Source organism: Loxodonta africana, chromosome X, assembly GCF_030014295.1.
Source record: "Loxodonta africana isolate mLoxAfr1 chromosome X, mLoxAfr1.hap2, whole genome shotgun sequence".
Lineage (NCBI taxonomy): Eukaryota > Metazoa > Chordata > Mammalia > Proboscidea > Elephantidae > Loxodonta > Loxodonta africana.
The window spans coordinates 136,870,227-136,887,671 of record NC_087369.1 but is presented as its reverse complement, the minus strand read 5'-3'; the positions used below and the strand labels follow the sequence as shown (position 1 = coordinate 136,887,671).

Sequence of the window (17,445 nt, the reverse complement as noted above, 5' to 3'; positions counted from 1 at the left end):
TTAAAAATATTCAAGGCAGAGAGTAAGCAGGAAGATGCAGACCTTTTCTGACAGTCTCCAAAGATACGCCATCACTTCTGCCATATTCTATTCATTAGAAATGAGTCACTAAGTCCAGCGCACACTCAAAAGGAGGGGAATTAAAAGCCATCTCTTGAAGGAACGCATAATAAAGAAATGTTAGACATATTTTAAAACCACAACAAGCCTTAAAAGTATTTTGGAAAGTGATCCAAAACACACATAGCTTTAGAATGTTGTTCACTGCAATGGTATTTATAAAACAAAATCATCGAAACCTTCAATATCTACCCACAGGAAAGTGGCTAAGTACAGCAAAGTATGTGCACATGATGCAGTAATTTCAAACAGTGTTTTCTGAAAACTACCAATAGCAAAAGCAAGCTTCTATAATGGTGTTATATGGAAAAAAGAGAGAGTATGATCACACGATGGAAATATCTACATGGAAAGAGATTAAAAGGAAATAAATCAAAAGGTTAAAATATATACGCAAAGCAGGATTCATTTAAAAAGTTTTCTCTGGCACATTTAAAATATAGCTTATTGTGTAAAATCTATTTACAAACGGTTTTCAGAAACACATCTAATGCATAAAGCAGAATCTACCTGGGTAAAGATGTGTAAGTCAAAAGAAGGTGGGGGTTAGTCTGCTTTATAAATTTTGGGATAGCCTTCATTTTCACTGATGAAATCACTAGTACAAATACCCCGTTGCTTCCTCTCACCACAGGACAAACTGATATGATCAGAGAATATTGTTTGCATAACCCTGTCGACGCTATGATTGGTTTGTGTCATGTGACGAAGATCCTCAAGTTTGTTCCCCGTACCCCAAACATCTGGATTTTAGAGAGGGTTGAATTGGTTAATGAGAACTCCTTCATATTTGCTATGGTAATTTTGGCCCTCCTTGGAAACCCTACGGGGCATTCCCACTTTGTCCTATAGGGTCGCTATGAGTTGGAATTGACTCCACGGCAACAGGTTTGGTTTCTTTAGTTTTATCCCTGAGAGGAGCCCAGCTGGCAGTGGTTAAGTGCTCAGCTGCTAATCAAAAGGTCAGCAGTTCGAATCCACCAGCTGCTCCTTGGAAACCCTGTAGAGCAGCTATACTCTGTCCTATAAGGTCGCTACGAGTCAGAATGGACTCAACGACAACGAGTTTGGTTTTGGGTCCCTGAGAAACCAAAGGCAGTGTGTGGTAAATGAATGCAACCGATTTTTCTCTCCCTCAGTTGCTAGTTTCCTGACTGCTCGTTGTAAGCAGTAGGTGCCAAAATCAACTCAACAAAAGGAATATTTGATGGCCTTGTATGTGGTGGCAGCGAGTGGTAGAATTCTTGCCTTCCATTTGAGAGACCTGGATTTGATTCCCAGCCAATGCACCTCATGTGCAGCCCACCATCTGGCTGCTGAGGCCTTCATGTTGCTATGGTGCTGGACAGTTTTCAGTAGAGCTTCCAGACGGAGAAAGACTAGAAGAAAGGCCTAGAGATCTACTGAAAATCCTCCAGTGAACACCCTATGGGTCACAATGGTTCAATCCACAAACGATCATGGGGATGGCACAGGACTGGGAAGCAGTTAGGATCTTCCCTCTATTAAGGTGGATGAAATCTCCTAAGGCATTTTTGAACTCCCAAAATGTTAGGGTTGTTTGCATAGTTACCTTGATGTCAGCACTGAAGTTGTTGATTTTTTGCCAGCCTGAGTTTTCCAAATGAAAGTTTGCCCATCGAAGCAGAAGCTCTTCTGGAGACAATTTCATAAGCTCCTCCAAAGTCTCACCATCTCGAAGTAAGGCAGCCAAGGCTGTAAGAAAAATAAATCCCACAATCAATGTATGATATGATAATGGTCATTACAAATTCATTCAGTCTTTTGAGACCTAATTATGACATAGCCCCTGGTTTCAAGGTGTTTATACTCTAACAGAAAAAATGACATGGTATTATGAGACTATAAAGCAGTTATATATTTATTTCTTCTTTTTTACTGTTTTCCACATTCCAAATACTAAATGAAGTTACAGTTTCTAAGTTTAACGTTTTCACATTATGTCATATATTTAGATAAATTGTTCTTATTTAATAATTTTAAAATCACTGATCTTAGTGGAGGAGCTTTAAAAATTGGGAACAATTTAACCTTCTGATTAACGGCAGACAGAAACACTACAGTATTTATATTTAAGTATAATCAATTAACTCTTGAACGGCCTATGCGTATTTTAAAAGGAGTATCATACAACTTTACATTTTGGGTAGTACCAAAGACTGCTTAATAATCTTGGTGTTGAATTGAAATGGAACGTGTGGAAGAAGCCAAGGGTCTTTTGGTAAATATTCTCAAAAGGAATAGGTAAAAGCTTGGGCATTTACACAGAGAACTATCTAGATGTAAACATGGTTTTAAGAAGAAGTTGTGCAATCCTTATGCAACAATTACCTTCCATAAACTGAAAGGAGATTTATATGGAACAGAGACTGATATTGCCTGATTTCTGAAGAGATCCAAGGAATACCTACATCAAGCAAATGTCATCTTTTTTTTTCCCCAGAGGTATTACTGTTTATTTATTTTTAAAAATAATTTTTATTGTGCTTTAAGTGAAAGTTTACAAATCAAGTCGGTCTCTCACACAAAAACCCATATACACCTTGCTACACACTCCCAATTACTCAACCCCTAATGAGACAGCCCACTCTCTCCCTCCACTCTCTCCTTTCATGTCCACTTCGCCAGCTTCTAACCCCCTCCACCTGCAAATGTCATCTTTTATAGATGTGCTTTATATCGTGTCATTTTGGCACTTGGATTTACACAAGAGCAGAGGTTGTGTGGCCATTTTTACAGATTCCTCCTTCTGCCTCCCATCTCCACCAAATCAGAGGCTGGAAAGGATTAAACAGTCTGCTCTTATGTATCTAAGACCTTGCCAAAGATAAATGATTTATGGCACGAGTCCATGTAATTTTGTTTTCCCTCTTTCCTTTGTAAATGGACTTCAGCTTCTTAAATGACATAATCGCTGTTGTCAAGAAGGCTAAGAAGTAGAATAATTTTTTCACTCAGAGGTAAATACCTCTGAGTGGATTGAAAGTGTAAGTGTAACAAAGCCTTGAAGGGGGGGGGGAGTCTTATCATGTATAAGGAAACCCTGGTAGCATAGTGGTTAAGAACTACAGCTGCTAACCAAAAGGTCAGCAGTTCGAATTCACCAGGCGCTCCTTGGAAACAGTTCCTATGGGGCAGTTCTACTGTGTCCTATACAGTCGCTATGAGTCAGAATCGACTCCATCGCAGAAGGGTTTGATCATGTATAAAGATGTGAAATAAGGCTCTTGAGACACTTTGTGAAACCTTGAAAATACTGAGAATCCCAAATATACAGTCTTCCCCCAAAGTAACCGAGAATTGAGGTGGTAATGCCGGGGACTTTTAGAATAAAATATGAATATGTGGAGCGGTGCTCAATATTTCAAACTTTATAGGGGGAGGATGATGCAATACTCCCTAGGACCAGGACCAGGTAACAATTGCATCATATATGCTTATACGATTCTAAAAATCCATGATGTGATATAAAAACCTAAGCAATAAGAAGGTTGCTACTTTTGCTGGTTCAGGAAATGTGACAACATCAACATTAGGTTAGAGGATTTTTGAAGAGGTATCAATCTGTGACAGAATATAAAAGGAATGAAAACCATAGGAGATGGTGCACAGTGGTGGAGTGGAGGGTGGTGATGAGGCAGGGGCTGTGTGGGCAGAGCTGAAGAGAATAGACATCAAGTTTTGGAACCTTGGGGGAAATTCCTTAACCTCTTTCCGCTTTTGTGTCTTTATTGTAAAATGAATTATAAAGTGCCAGACAAATGTCAGTTAATACTAAAGAAGAGATTTATAATTAGGCTGTTTTCCTGAATAACACTATAACATTCATTGCCTTATGCTAATTCTAGTTATCATCTAATCACCGCAATTAAATGAAAGCACGACAGTCTGCATAACTAGGAAAAAAGTCACCAATAAACAACTTTTAAAATAATGACTGTGTCCCAGTACCTTCATTCCTGCTTAATTCAATGTCAGCGAACAAACCGATCTTAATGATTTGCCAAAGCAGTCCCAAAACCAGATGAGGCTTCCCAGCCCGCAAATCCTCTGCACCAATGTTCACAACGTGACACCCAATGGCAGAAGCAGAGTTCAGTGCCAAGTTCAAGTTTTCCTGCAAGACAGCCAGATTACACACTTGTTCTTGACCTTTCCATCTCCTAGCGGTCTACTTCTCCCTTCACTGAAAATAACACTCAATGAGGAAATTAATGCCCTGTATTAATTTCACCTATAAATGATCCATGGAAAACAAATTTCAGACTTATGGTTGTAAAAAGCACTGCAAAAATGAATCCCAGGCTTATTGCTATTGTCTCTTGCAGAATCCCATGGAAAGCTAACTTGGTCTTTTTATTAGGTCCCATTTGTAGTATATTGACATTGAAGGACAAGGCTTAGTGATGAGACATAATATATCCTTGTGGGTAAACCACCATATTTCTAAAAATACCTAATACCAATAGTATGATACACACTTGGAAAGAGTTCCAGAATTTACCAATATCCACATTCCAAGGGGTGTTCTTGCCTGAGCGAATTTTGTTACGTAATAGTCTAATAATCACTTGAAGGAAAAGAAAAATGTTCTATGTCTTAAGCATGCCATACTTAAGTACTTCTGCACTGTTTGAACACAGGACTACGTAATGAAAAGAAAACAGGACTTGGGAGTTAGAACTAGATTTGCACCTCAGTTCCAACATAGCTAGTTATTCACCTTGAGTATGGATGGAAACCTTCCTGAGTTTCAGCTCTTTTCTCTATAAAATCTAGGTATTAATGCCAAACTCAGAGATGTAATGAGGATTAAATGAGAACATATAAAGGGCAGAATGCATGGTCTGTAGAGCAGGCCCTCAAATAGTAGCTTCAAGGGAGGGAGAGGAGAAAAGAACCATACCTGAATGATAAAGGGTGTGAGTTTCTTCTTGTTGATTGCTCTTTCATCAATTGTATCAGGAACTGAAAGGTTAATCATTTTACTGAAACAAAAAAGAATGGTAATGATTAAATTTGCTTTGACAGTCTATAAGTATTCACAAATACTTTAAGAATTATAACGAGTCTCTCATGTAATTGGCAAAAAATAGATGCAATATATGACCTCCTATTTTTTTTTCATGTTTATCACACGTGAAAAACACACATTTTGAAAAAAGACTAAAATGTTTAAAATAGTTGGATATCCCTGATTAGGGAAGCAGGGCATATTTTCTCATTGAAAAACATTTTTTTTCATATTTTCTACATTCTCTTTGAGAATAAATAATGTGGATATTAAAAAAATTACCTTTATTGAATAAATACTTTAAAAAGACAAAATTCTACATTGAAAACCTGAATCTCTTCTAGATAATATAATGCGCAATTACAAATTTCCATTTATCCATGAAGAGATAAAATCAGTTGAGCACAAGATTCTTTCATTCACCAAATATTTACTGAGTGCCAAAACGACAAGCCAGACACTCTATTTGGGGCTGGTGATACAGCAGTGAGAGCAAGGAAAGTTATTTCAGTTATGCTACAGTCTGTGACCCTATTAGGAAAAACCACATTTGGTAAAATTCGGAGTTAGTCTCTGACATTCTAGTTATTCATGTATAATACTGCCGTAATGAATTTTATTCTGTGTAGGGAAACCATGTTTCTTTCTATGCAAAATTACTAAATATATAGTACCATATGATTATCTCTCTATTAAAATATATGGAAAACTATGTCTTTAAGTGCCTATAAACGGATGAAAAAGAGTGTCTTACATTTTTCAAATCAGCTTTCCAAACAACCAAAATCTCTTGGCTAAAACAAAGTATAATTTTATACATTGCACATTGTCATCTGAAAACATATATTGCACTGTTCAAGCACTTTATGAAGCCCTGGTGGCACACTGGTTAAGAGTTCAGGCTGCTAATCAAAAGATCAGCAGTTCGAATCCACCAGCCACTCCCTGGAAACCCTATGGGGCAGCTCTAGTCTGTCCTACAGGGTTGCTATCTGTCGGAAATGACTTGATAGCAACGGGTTTTGGTGTTTTAAGCACTTTATATGTAGTAACTTTATGCTCACAACAGCTCTGTGAGGTAAATACAATAAAATAGTAATCAGAAGCGATGTGGGAACTGAAAGGGTTACATATCTTTGATGACAGTTGCATAGCCATTGAGTGGCACAGCCTGAATATGAACCCAGGCGGACTGATTATGGAGCATGCTCCTAATTCTTGTGCTATACTGACCCTATAAATAAAAACATCAACTGACATACTGTTGATAATCTTATATCTGCCATAACACTTAGCTCTAGGGCAAACCCAAAAACCAAACCCATTACTGTCGAGTCTGATTCTGACTCATAGTGACCTTATAGGACCCAGAGCAGAACTGCCCCACAGGGTTTCCAAGGAGCGCCTGGTGGATTTGAACTGCCGACCTTTTGGTTAGCAGCCGTAGCTCTTTAGCTCTTAATCACTACGCCACCAGGGTTTCTGGCTCCAGGGCAGCAGTAGCAAAAAGCGTTTTAGTAAACAGATAATTAGAGAGTGAGATTTCCCGCCCTCCCCCACTTTTGGAAGGCACCATGGTGGCACAGTGGCTAAGAGCTCAGCTGCTAATGAAAAGGTCGGCAGCTGGAGTCTACCAACAGCTTGACTCTAACGGCAACAGGTTTGGTTTATAGTCTAGATTAAATAAATACTGACACACTTAAATTCAACAGTCTTACTATTCTGATACTCTGTGATGAGAAAAAATTGGCAACAGAGAGCTTTGCTATTAAGAAATTCCCCATCTAATCAAGAGAGTTTTAGCTTCATCTTTTGATGGCACTTTCACACACAGACGTAGAAATAAAATGTAATAGGCAGAGAGAGCCTGGGCATGTTGCAATCCAAATTGTTTCATGAGGTTTAGCTATTCAGCATCCCGAAACTGATATAGCAAATATGTGGATGACTATTTTGGGAAATTTGGCTATAAAAGAAGTTAACCTCTTACCAAAGCACAATTCCATCACCAACAGCTTTGAACAGGTCATCGGTATTTGGGTTCATTGGTATAACATGTCTACAGTCAGGATCATTTTCCAAAGCTTTGTTTATCCAGTTAACAAAAGCATATTTTTCTTCCTCTAAAATTTGGCAGAATGACAAGAAATTAGTTTATACTCTAGATTACATATTTGACTCCAAAACCTAGATAGTTCTACAGCAGTGCTGAAAGTGAAGTGTCACAAACGTGTGGGTATCCTCTTTGGAAATCCAGACACTTGAGAGTAAAAGAGTAGCCATTAAGAATTACAAAATTCACCAAAATAATAGAGCATGGTTAACTGATCCTTAAAGAAGCCGTTATAGAATTCTTTAAAATTTTTATTTATATTACTATAGGACTCCACTGTAATAAAGCTTATCACAACACTTATCTGTAGCCTCTCTCCTACAAGCTAACAAAGCTATACAGGAGTATCTACAATGCCTTTAGGGCAAGTATTATTAGTCCCAAGCCCAAATACAAGTTACGAAGGAATTTTACTGTATTCTTAATTAGGGAGAAATGTTTTTCTAGAGCCCCTCCTTGACATTATAGCATCCACCCTATTTAGTGCATTGTGCCAATCTAACGCATGCAAAACAATTACCTGAATAAGAATGCTGTGTTCCTTCACTGGACAACTCTGAAGTTCCTCCCAGAGCACAAATCCCTTCTTTCCTGTTGATCGCTTTGCGGAAGGTTTTGGCAATATCACTGCTTTTTACCTCTTGGAAAATCTATCAATTCAAAAATTTTGTTGATTCACAATTAATTTTAAATCAGGCATAACAATAGGCATACTCATCTTCTTTTATACTCTGATCACCTACATTTTTTTCTCATAGGCGATGAGTGTTTAGAAGATGTGAAAAATGGGTCTTGACGTTTTGAAATGCTAAACAACTACCACAATACTGCTACTGAAAATGAAGCACCACAAAGTCAATTGTACACGCTTGTCAAAAACATGAAGTGCTACATGCATAGAACCCGTTTTAAGCCAAAAGCTAGTGTGGTTTAAAGGCACAGGTAAATCTGTTAATTTTCTACGAACCAAGAAGGCTTTGTTCTTTTCCTAGAGAGAAAAGGCTGAAGAATCTCCTTTCTTTAACCACAATTCTTAGTGCAAAGAAAGATAAAAATGTATGACTCAACCAGAAAGCTCTTCTGTGGTATAATGCGGTAGCTCAGTAAGAGTGCATTACATAAAAAGTTATAGAAAAATAAGGGGAAAAAATGTGTCAAGTTGGCAGCCACAGATGACTATAAGAATAAACGCAAGAAAAGAGGCTTTTCAGTGATTGTCTTGTTTGGCTGTTTATGAAGTCCAGCTTTTCTTCACAATAAAGAATATAGTTAATAAAATTAATTTGTACATTCCCACTGTATAAGAGTAGGTTGTAACAAAGCTAATCCCACATTCTAGTATAACCACTCGATTGAAGGAATGGACATTCTAAAGGTCTATTTATTTCCTGAATACTGGAATTTACCTAACTCCAAATTTGCTCCTGCTCTACCAATGTGTACAGTCTTTGTGGCAACTGGAATGGCTAAATTAGCTACTGCCAGTGAATCAAGGGTAAGATGTAGCAACTTTTTAAAAATTTCTTCAAATGGTATTTGTTCGTGTTATTGCTAGGTGCTGTCAAGTCGATTTTCGACTCATAGCAACCCCAAGTGACAGAGTAGAACTGTCCCATTGGGTTTTCTAGTCTGTAATCATTATGAGAGCAGATTGCCAGGGCCTTCTTCCCTGGAGCCACGAAGTGGGTTTGAACCACCAACCTTTCTGTTAGCACTGGAGCACGTAACCATTGGACCACCAGAGCTCCTCAAATGATGTTTAGAAGACCATTTAAGCAGGTTTATCGAAAGAAACTTATGACCCTGAAGTTGCTGAACTCATGAACAAATGCAAAATAATTCAAAGGCCTTTAGCATTATTGACAAATAGACACACACACACACACACACACACACCAACACCTCAGAAGGATGCAGCCAATGTCTGAGGTACATACAGCAGGGCCACAGTATACAGCAGTCAGGTTCTATCTCTCAGAGCAGGCACGAGGAGGAGCTGACATCCAGCCTATGCTACACTAGCCAAGCCTTATGTCTTGCACATGACTGTGACAGGCTGAAAGGAGTACCTTTTTCTATTTAGTCTTTCCTGAAAGGTGCCTTTTTGTAATCGGTAAAAAGCTGCCGTCTGTGCTTTTAGAGGCCCTGTCAAAGTCATCCTTTTCTGGTGCTTTTTCTAAATCCTGACTTCCCTCAGACTTATAGAAACACAATTTGATTTAGAAAAATAGTAAGTAAGTAGTAAGTTCTACTTACTACTAGTAAGTTCTAAAAATCAAGCTTGCTCCATTTCCATAGCTGTGCTTTCAGGCTATACTTGTAACTTCAGAGGCAGAAACCTAGAATGGATATGCATGTGTGTCTGTATATGTACACACATGCAGACACACACATACATGCTGGCTACGCTAACTATTACACACAGGTGATGAACTCACCCTTCCTCCTCCGTGACCACTACACTGGCTCCAGTTAAACCGCAATAGGATGGAACTGACTCCTGCACTTCAGGTCATTTTCAAGTTAACATTTATTTGTACTCACAATCGGATTTTCTCAGTCCCGCCGTATTTCTTTTTTATTGTGCTTAGGTAAAAGTTAACAGAGCAAATTCGTTTCTCATTGATGAGTTAATACACAAATTGTTTTGTGACACTGGTTGCCAACCCCACGGTGTGCCAACCCTCTCCCCTTCTCCATTCCAGATTCTGGTTCCATTCCTCCAGTTTTCCTGTCCCTTCCTGCTTTCTCGTCTTTGCTTTTGGGCTGCTGTGCCCATTCGTCTCTTATACGTGACTGGACTATGAAGCACAACCCTCACATGTGTTATTGTTGGCCCTACAGACCTGTCTAATCCTTGGCTAAAGGGTGAACCTCAGGAGTGACTTCAGTACTGAGTGGAAAGGGTGCCCAGCGGCCATACACTCGGGGTTCCTCCAGTCTCTGTCAGACCAGCAAGCCTGGTCTCTCTTTTTTTCCTTCTGAATTTGAATTTTGTTCTACATTTTTTCTCCCGCTCTTTTTTTTTCTGAGTCCAGCTTTAATTTCACTAAATTTACCTTAATTTCCAAGACAAGACTACATAACAAAATGGTCACCTGGGAAAGCAGCAAAGCCTTAACTGTGATACATTGTGTTCCCATCGCTCCTCCTTTGATGACAATATATCTGCTCAGTGGAAAAGCAGTATTTACTTGTCTATTTCATTCTGAACTCTACTTCATTTAGTAAAACATTCTCTAGTAAAATTAAAATCTGGAAGGTGGGCATTTCCTCAGGACTGACATACCATACATAAATCACTGGAATGACATAAAATTCTAAAATGTTATTGCCTTATGAGAAATAAGTTACTTTTTTCTGAATTATGTCTACATTTCCCTCACGGACCATTTGCTTCTAAAAACTAGGTTGTTTCAACTATCACGACTTCAGCTGACAAATTCAAATTTGTATACATCATGGAAAAGAAATAATTCAAATGAAAAAAGAATGCCTCTGCTGTATAATATCCTAATGTTATTACTTGCATAGCTCTACTAAAACTCCTGACGCTTGGGAATGACAGGCAGAGCTGTAATTAAATTTGTCAATTTTCAATTGTCTTACAAAAATTACGACCTTTAGGTTCTAAATATTGTTCTTTTAATTTTTATTTCTTTTGATGTTGTAAATATTGTTAAAATAAATTACTGGCAGCCAAGTTCAAAATTTTAATTTCATAGTATTTTCTGTTGTTCCTTAGACTAAAAAACAAAAACAAAACAAAAGGCACAGTAGGTCATTGAAGATTTTTGTATCCATTAAATTAGTTTACTACATGAGGACTTGAATTTTAATTTTTATTTTCTATTTAAGAAACTTCTCCAGTGGATGGTAAAGCTATTTGAGTACAGTAAATCCCTGGGCTACAGATGTTCAACTTAAGGACAACTCATCCTTGCCCTTTAGTGTTATGTAAATTTGCCCTTACTTTGAAATGACTGAACCAACCCCTACTGAAAACAAATTCTTCATCCCAATCACCTTCACTTGCTGCGCTTGCAGCTTTTAAATCATTGAAAAGGCTTTGAGCCTTTCCTTGCACTACAATAAGGCTAAATAAGAACCGTATGCACCTGTTCTGACTTACCCACAAATTCTTAAAGACACAGTTAGGAAAGGATTTTGTTTGTAACCCGGAGAATGCCTGTATAAGCTTTGGCTTAACAAGAATCTCTGAAATCAGAGATAATAACACAAGGCTGTCCACTGTGCCGGAGATGCCTCAATGACTCTTTTCAAAGCTGCCTGTTGTGATACTAATGAGCTCACTGTTTGGTGCTGTTTTCACTCTCTGAGGAAGGACTTGCTTTATCATTTGCCAACCAACTGCTGGTATGCATTTTTCAGAAGGCAATCTCCACTCCCATTCTATACATCTTTTTCAGTTTCTTTTATGGAATAGATTCCTTTTATGAAACTTTCATTGCTTTTCTCAAAGACCCTCAGCAACAAGCTAACTCCTCTTGACCCCGAGTTAGCTCAGCACTGGACTAGTAGTAGCCAATGCAATCCAGAGGCATATGACTTTAGAGGAAGGAAAGATTTCAGAAAGAATTGCAAAAGAATATTGATGAGCTTCCAATGTTTGGAGCTTGTTTCCAAAGTAGCAGGTTTGATTTTTTCCTTTATTTGGAACTTGTTGTAGACCTAAACTTAGTAATAATAGGAAAAAACTGCTTCAAAAAAAAAAAAACTACCCCAACAACTTACACCTATATAGCATTTACTATATGACTGGCACTGTTTTAGATGCTTGACTTATATTAAGTTCTTAATCCTATGAGGAAAAGTCCTAGAACAAGTGAACAACTTAGTACCATCATGCAAAAGCAGGTTTCTTATTGTGAAAATAAGAGTTTATTGCAGACATCTCTGTTGAAAACTATGCCAGTATTTTACAGATGAAGAAGATAAATCCTATTACCTTTAAGTATAAAAACCCAGTAATTTAGTTTTGAAATGCTTAGAAGAAACAAAATCCAATATCTGTTAAATTTTAAAATTTGAAGTTTACATATAATTTGGGGACTTTTTTCTGCCCTACATATATTCTTCTCCAAAATTAACAAAATTGACTTTGTAACCTGCTTTGTAACGAACACTCCTTAAGTAGCAATTAAAAAACCACACACACACACATACTAACATGCTATTTTCTTATGTTAATAACTGATTGTGATCGTCCACCATTTTGTCATCAGATGTGATTTTCCTATGTGTTGTAAATTCTCCCTCTATGATGTTAATGAGGCAGATTAGAGATAATTATGTTAATGAGGCAGGACTCAATCTACAAGATTAGGTTGTATTTTGAGTCAATCTCTTTTGAGGTATAGAGAAGGGAGCAGACAAACAGGGGACCTCCTACCACCAAGAATGAAGAACCAGGAGGGGAGCACATCCTTTGGGTCCTGGGTCCTAGACCAGGGGAAGATTGATGACAAGGACCTTCCCCCAGAGTCAATAGAGAGAGAAAGCCTTCCCCTAGGACCCGACACCCTGAATTCAGACTTCTAGCCTCCTAGACTGTGAGAGAATAAATTTCTCTTTGTTAAAGCCATCCACGTGTGCTATTTCTGTTATGGCAGCACTAGATGACTAAGACAATGAGGGAATAACATGGTGCCTATTTCTTAGATAACTAAGATTTACCCATATTTTGCTTGACAATTTATAACATATTTCATTGATGACAAAGTAGATGGGAGTGGACATTTGATTAACCATCCATCTTTCTTTCAGTGTAGTCATGGTCATACCATTCTGAAACTTCAGGCAGGTTATTTTACAGACCGTCATATTTCAAATTTCTTGAATAGCAAGGAGGTAACTGTGGAAAACGCCACCGGTCCTCTGTGTAATGCTGGGTAAGTCATTTCTTTTTTTAGGAACTGACCTTTTTTCATTTGAGAAATGCAAGAGTGTAAACATATTGATTCCTTCCAATTCTAAAAAAAGTATATTTTAACCTAAACCATCTTCATTAATGTTTCATCAAAAAGTACCTGGTGATGGCAAAATTATTATATATGCTCTTTACTTCCTAAGAATATACTAAGGTAATGCCCCCTCCTAATTTAAAAGTCATAAATAGCTGTGTGGATAAGGGAATGTTTCAAAATCCACAAATTAAAATAATTTCCTCAGACACTTTCATAATTTTGTCCTTAACAATATTGGCCCACTGCAAATCTTAAAGTTTGGGGTCTGTTCTTTCTAGTAGATTAAAACATGGTGAGCAATATATCAAAAACAACCAATCATAGTTAACTAGAGCTCTCGGCTGCTTTAAATTCACAATTAAACATGCAGTTACAAGAGGAGCAAGTTACACATCAGACATGCAAGTGCTCAAACTGCAAATCAACTGCAACTTACTATTCAACACAGAATTCAAAACAAAAGGCTTTGGCAATAACTGGAGACAAAAACGGTAGGGGGAAAATCAGTATTTCAAAAGACAATGGCAAGAACTATACCATTATAATTTTGACACAAGTCTGTATTTTTAAACAATAACATCCTCACAAATGCTGTCAGCTGAGTAGACAATCATTACACTTAGTCAATTTGCTTCTTGAACACCCACTGTGTTCTAAAAGATTTAATTCTGATTTGAGAAAACATATCAGAATTTCACTTGCAACAGTGAACTGTGGTTACTAATGGGGGTAAAAAAAAAAAAGGAGTATATACATCATTTCAAGTGTCTTGGACCAAAACTAAAGCAGAAAAGAGAGGACAGGAGTGCCAGGAGGTCTAGGTTTGTGATAAATACAAGGCACTAATTACTAGCTTACAATATACTGTAAGGAATGCCTAATAAGATATAGACAAGTTCAGCTTTAAATGAACAAGAAACTTAAAAAAATCTTAATGATATTCTTAATTGAGTAATCAGGCAATAATCAGGCAACAGCTGTTTTAAAATATATATCTAAAATACTGTCAATGAATACAGACTGAAAATGGCAATACGTCCAGAAAATCTAGACCTCACCTGCTAACAGCTAAATGTTTTAGCAACCATGTGCCACCTATATACTCTCCAAGTACTAAAATAGGTGCTTGGGGGGTGGGGGGGGTAGAAGAAATAAGACATTAGCCCCTAACCTTCAGGAGTATTTGATGAGAGTAGAGCAGAAAACAAAAATTTTAAATGCTTCTTCCAATGAACTAAAAAGATATGCTTCTAACTTTTAATTATCAAAATTATCGTCCTAGAGAGAACGCTACAGTTAAATACTACTACTACCAGAGTAGAACACATATTTTTAATCAGAAAGTTCAACTCGGGAAGTTTCCAAGACTGTGAGTCGGGATGTATCATTAAAATTTGGGAGCACAGTGCTCACCAAGGGAGGGAGAAAGAGTACTTCAAAGATGTCATTTAGCACCTTAGGAAAATGCCCTTTAATGAGGCCCCAGGAGACTGCTTGCCTCACATGGTAAGCATTGTGTTGTTTCTTCCTTTCTGTCATTGTTCTTTTCCTCAATGCTTTTGTTAAGATAGTCCCCTGGCTAAAAAAGAAAGCCCCAAAATTTAATGGGCCCGATGAGAGAAGTGTTATTAGTTATAACAACAATAGTAACATGTTATCCTTAGGAACTTAATATAATAATACTTAATACAATTAAAATCCCATTAGACGAACAATCATTACTTCTAATAACGGTGAATTTTAACATACTTACATAAACAAATTCGTCAAAACTTATCTTCCCATCTTTATTCCTGTCACCATCCAGCATGAGTTTTTGAATAATTTCTCTCACTTTATATCCCGGTAATGGCATATTAGCCTCCTTGAAAAGCTCATGAAGTTCATAGTCACAAATGAATCCATTGCTGTTGAGATCTTTGTAAAAATGATCAAAAAGGGAAAAAAAAATTTAGGAGAAATAAGTTAACCTATTAAGAATATTTTTCTTCATTTTGTGCCTCAGTTCATAAGCTCTCCTAAACAATCATTCCCTTTCTTATTGTTTGATACCGAAGGTCGTTTGAAAGGGAAACATAAACTGGAACTGAAGGATCAAGGTTTTACATTATGTATAGAATCCCCTAACCCAGTGCCGTCAAGTATAGAATAGTTTCATGAATTAGTACTGAGTATATTTAAAGCACACCCAAACTTTAGCAACTACCTGTGGTGCCATTTTTTTCAAGAAAATAATAGAGTTTATAAAAATAAATGCAATACTGAATAAAGTAGATGTTTAACGTGACACTATAAATAGCTGTTTTCTTTTTATGTTATTGCAGTTTGGACAGAGTATATATCTGTCGATTAAACGAATGGTGCTGATTCTGAAACTGTTAAGAATGGGGGAAAAAAAATCAAGGACCAAAAATTAATTTATTGAGAAAGTTCAATATCCTGAGGGTTGTAATCATTTTAGCATACTTTTTTTAGTGAAGAAAGTTTGACTTTCACCAGCAACTTCAAATACTAATATTCAATAATGCTTTTTATTCTTTAGATTCCCACTGATTTTCATATGTATCTTCATAACAGGAAAAAATCTGATTCAAGGATAGAGCAGAGCACTGTTTAAAAAAATGTATTGTGAATAGTTCATCTATTTGATACACTGCTTAAAAACTCCTTACTAGGTACTGACTATTCTTGGGACTAACGGTAACCACAGCCATCAAAAGAAAGTCTTGCTCTCAGGGACCTCACATTCTAATGACAAAAAACAACACATAAGGTATGCATATATATATCATGTAATATAACATTAGTGCTATGAAGAAAAAACATAGGAAGGTAAGGAATAGCAGACTAGGGGCTATTCTGACTCTCCTATAGGACTTTCAGGAGCCCTGGTGGCACAGTGGTTAAACTCTCGGCTGCTAACCAAAAGGTTGGTGGTTCGAACCCAACAGCTGCTCCTTAGGGAAAAAAATGTGGCAGTCTGCTTCCATCAAGATTTCCAGCCTAGGAAACTCTATGGGGGCCATTCTACTTTTGTTCTATAGGGTAATTATGAGTCAGAATGGACTAGAAGGCAATGGGGTTTTAGGGGGCATTCAGAAACATCTGAAGAATTTTTTTTTTTTTTAGCTTTTATTATTTATTTATTTTTAAAGTAATTTTTATTGTGCTTTAAGTGAAAGTTTACAAATCAAGTCGGTCTGTCACATATAAGCTTATATACACCTTACTCCATACTCCCACTTACTCCCCCTAATGAGTCAGCCCGCTCCCTCCTTCCAGTCTCTCCTTTCGTGACAATTTTGCCAGTTTCTAACCCTCTCTACCCTCCCATCTCCCGTCCAGACAGGAGATGCCAACACAGTCTCAAGTGTCCCCCTGATACAAGTAGCTCACTCTTCATTGGCATCTCTCTCCAACCCATTGTCCAGTCCCTTCCATGTCTGATGAGTTGTCTTCGGGAATGGTTCCTGTCCTGGGCCAACAGAAGGTTTGGGGATCATGACCGCCGGGATTCTTCTAGTCTCAGTCAGACCATTAAGTCTGGTCTTTTTGTGAGAATTTGGGGTCTGCATCCCACTGATCTCCTGCTCCCTCAGGGGTTCTCTGTTGTGCTCCCTGTCAGGGCAGTCATTGGTTGTGGCCGGGCACCATCTAGTTCTGGTCTCAGGATGATGTAAGTCTCTAGTTCATGTGGTCCTTTCTGTCTCTTGGGCTCGTAATTACCTTGTGTCCTTGGTGTTCTTCATTCTCCTTTGATCCAGGGGGATTGAGACCAATTGATGCATCTTAGATGGCTGCTTGTTAGCATGTAAGACCCCAGATGCCACACTTCAAAGTGGGATGCAGCATGTTTTCATAATAGAATTATTTTGCCAATTGACTTAGAAGTCCCCTTAAGCCATAGTCCCCAAACCCCCGCCCTTGCTCCATTGACCTTCGAAGCATTCAGTTTATCCCGGAAACTTCTTCGCTTTTGGTCCAGTCCAGTTGAGCTGACCTTCTGAAGACATCTTTGATTGCCACAATTGGTGGGAAGAGGGCATCCAGTGGGTAGAAGCCAGAGATGCTGCTAAATATCCTATAATGCATAGGAACCCCCCTCTCCCAGAACACAGAATTATAAGGCTTAGAATGTCAACAGTGCCAAGGTTGAGCAACCCTAGTTTACAGTGTGATATGAATGGCGG

At 37.8% G+C, this 17,445-nt stretch overlaps 1 protein-coding gene across 2 annotated transcripts in view; it reads right to left on the bottom strand.

Moving 5' to 3' along the window:
- Positions 1-17,445, bottom strand: part of PLS3 (plastin 3) — a 93,512-nt gene that overhangs the window by 13,084 nt on the left and 62,983 nt on the right. For both annotated transcript variants that reach the window (XM_003414792.4, XM_064278687.1), the window contains 6 exons: positions 15,009-15,172; positions 7,789-7,918; positions 7,146-7,278; positions 5,048-5,129; positions 4,093-4,258; positions 1,694-1,836 (listed from right to left, as the gene is read on the bottom strand). In XM_003414792.4, the coding sequence (XP_003414840.1) occupies positions 1,694-1,836; positions 4,093-4,258; positions 5,048-5,129; positions 7,146-7,278; positions 7,789-7,918; positions 15,009-15,172 (818 nt within the window). The remainder of the gene's footprint in view (positions 1-1,693; positions 1,837-4,092; positions 4,259-5,047; positions 5,130-7,145; positions 7,279-7,788; positions 7,919-15,008; positions 15,173-17,445) is intronic.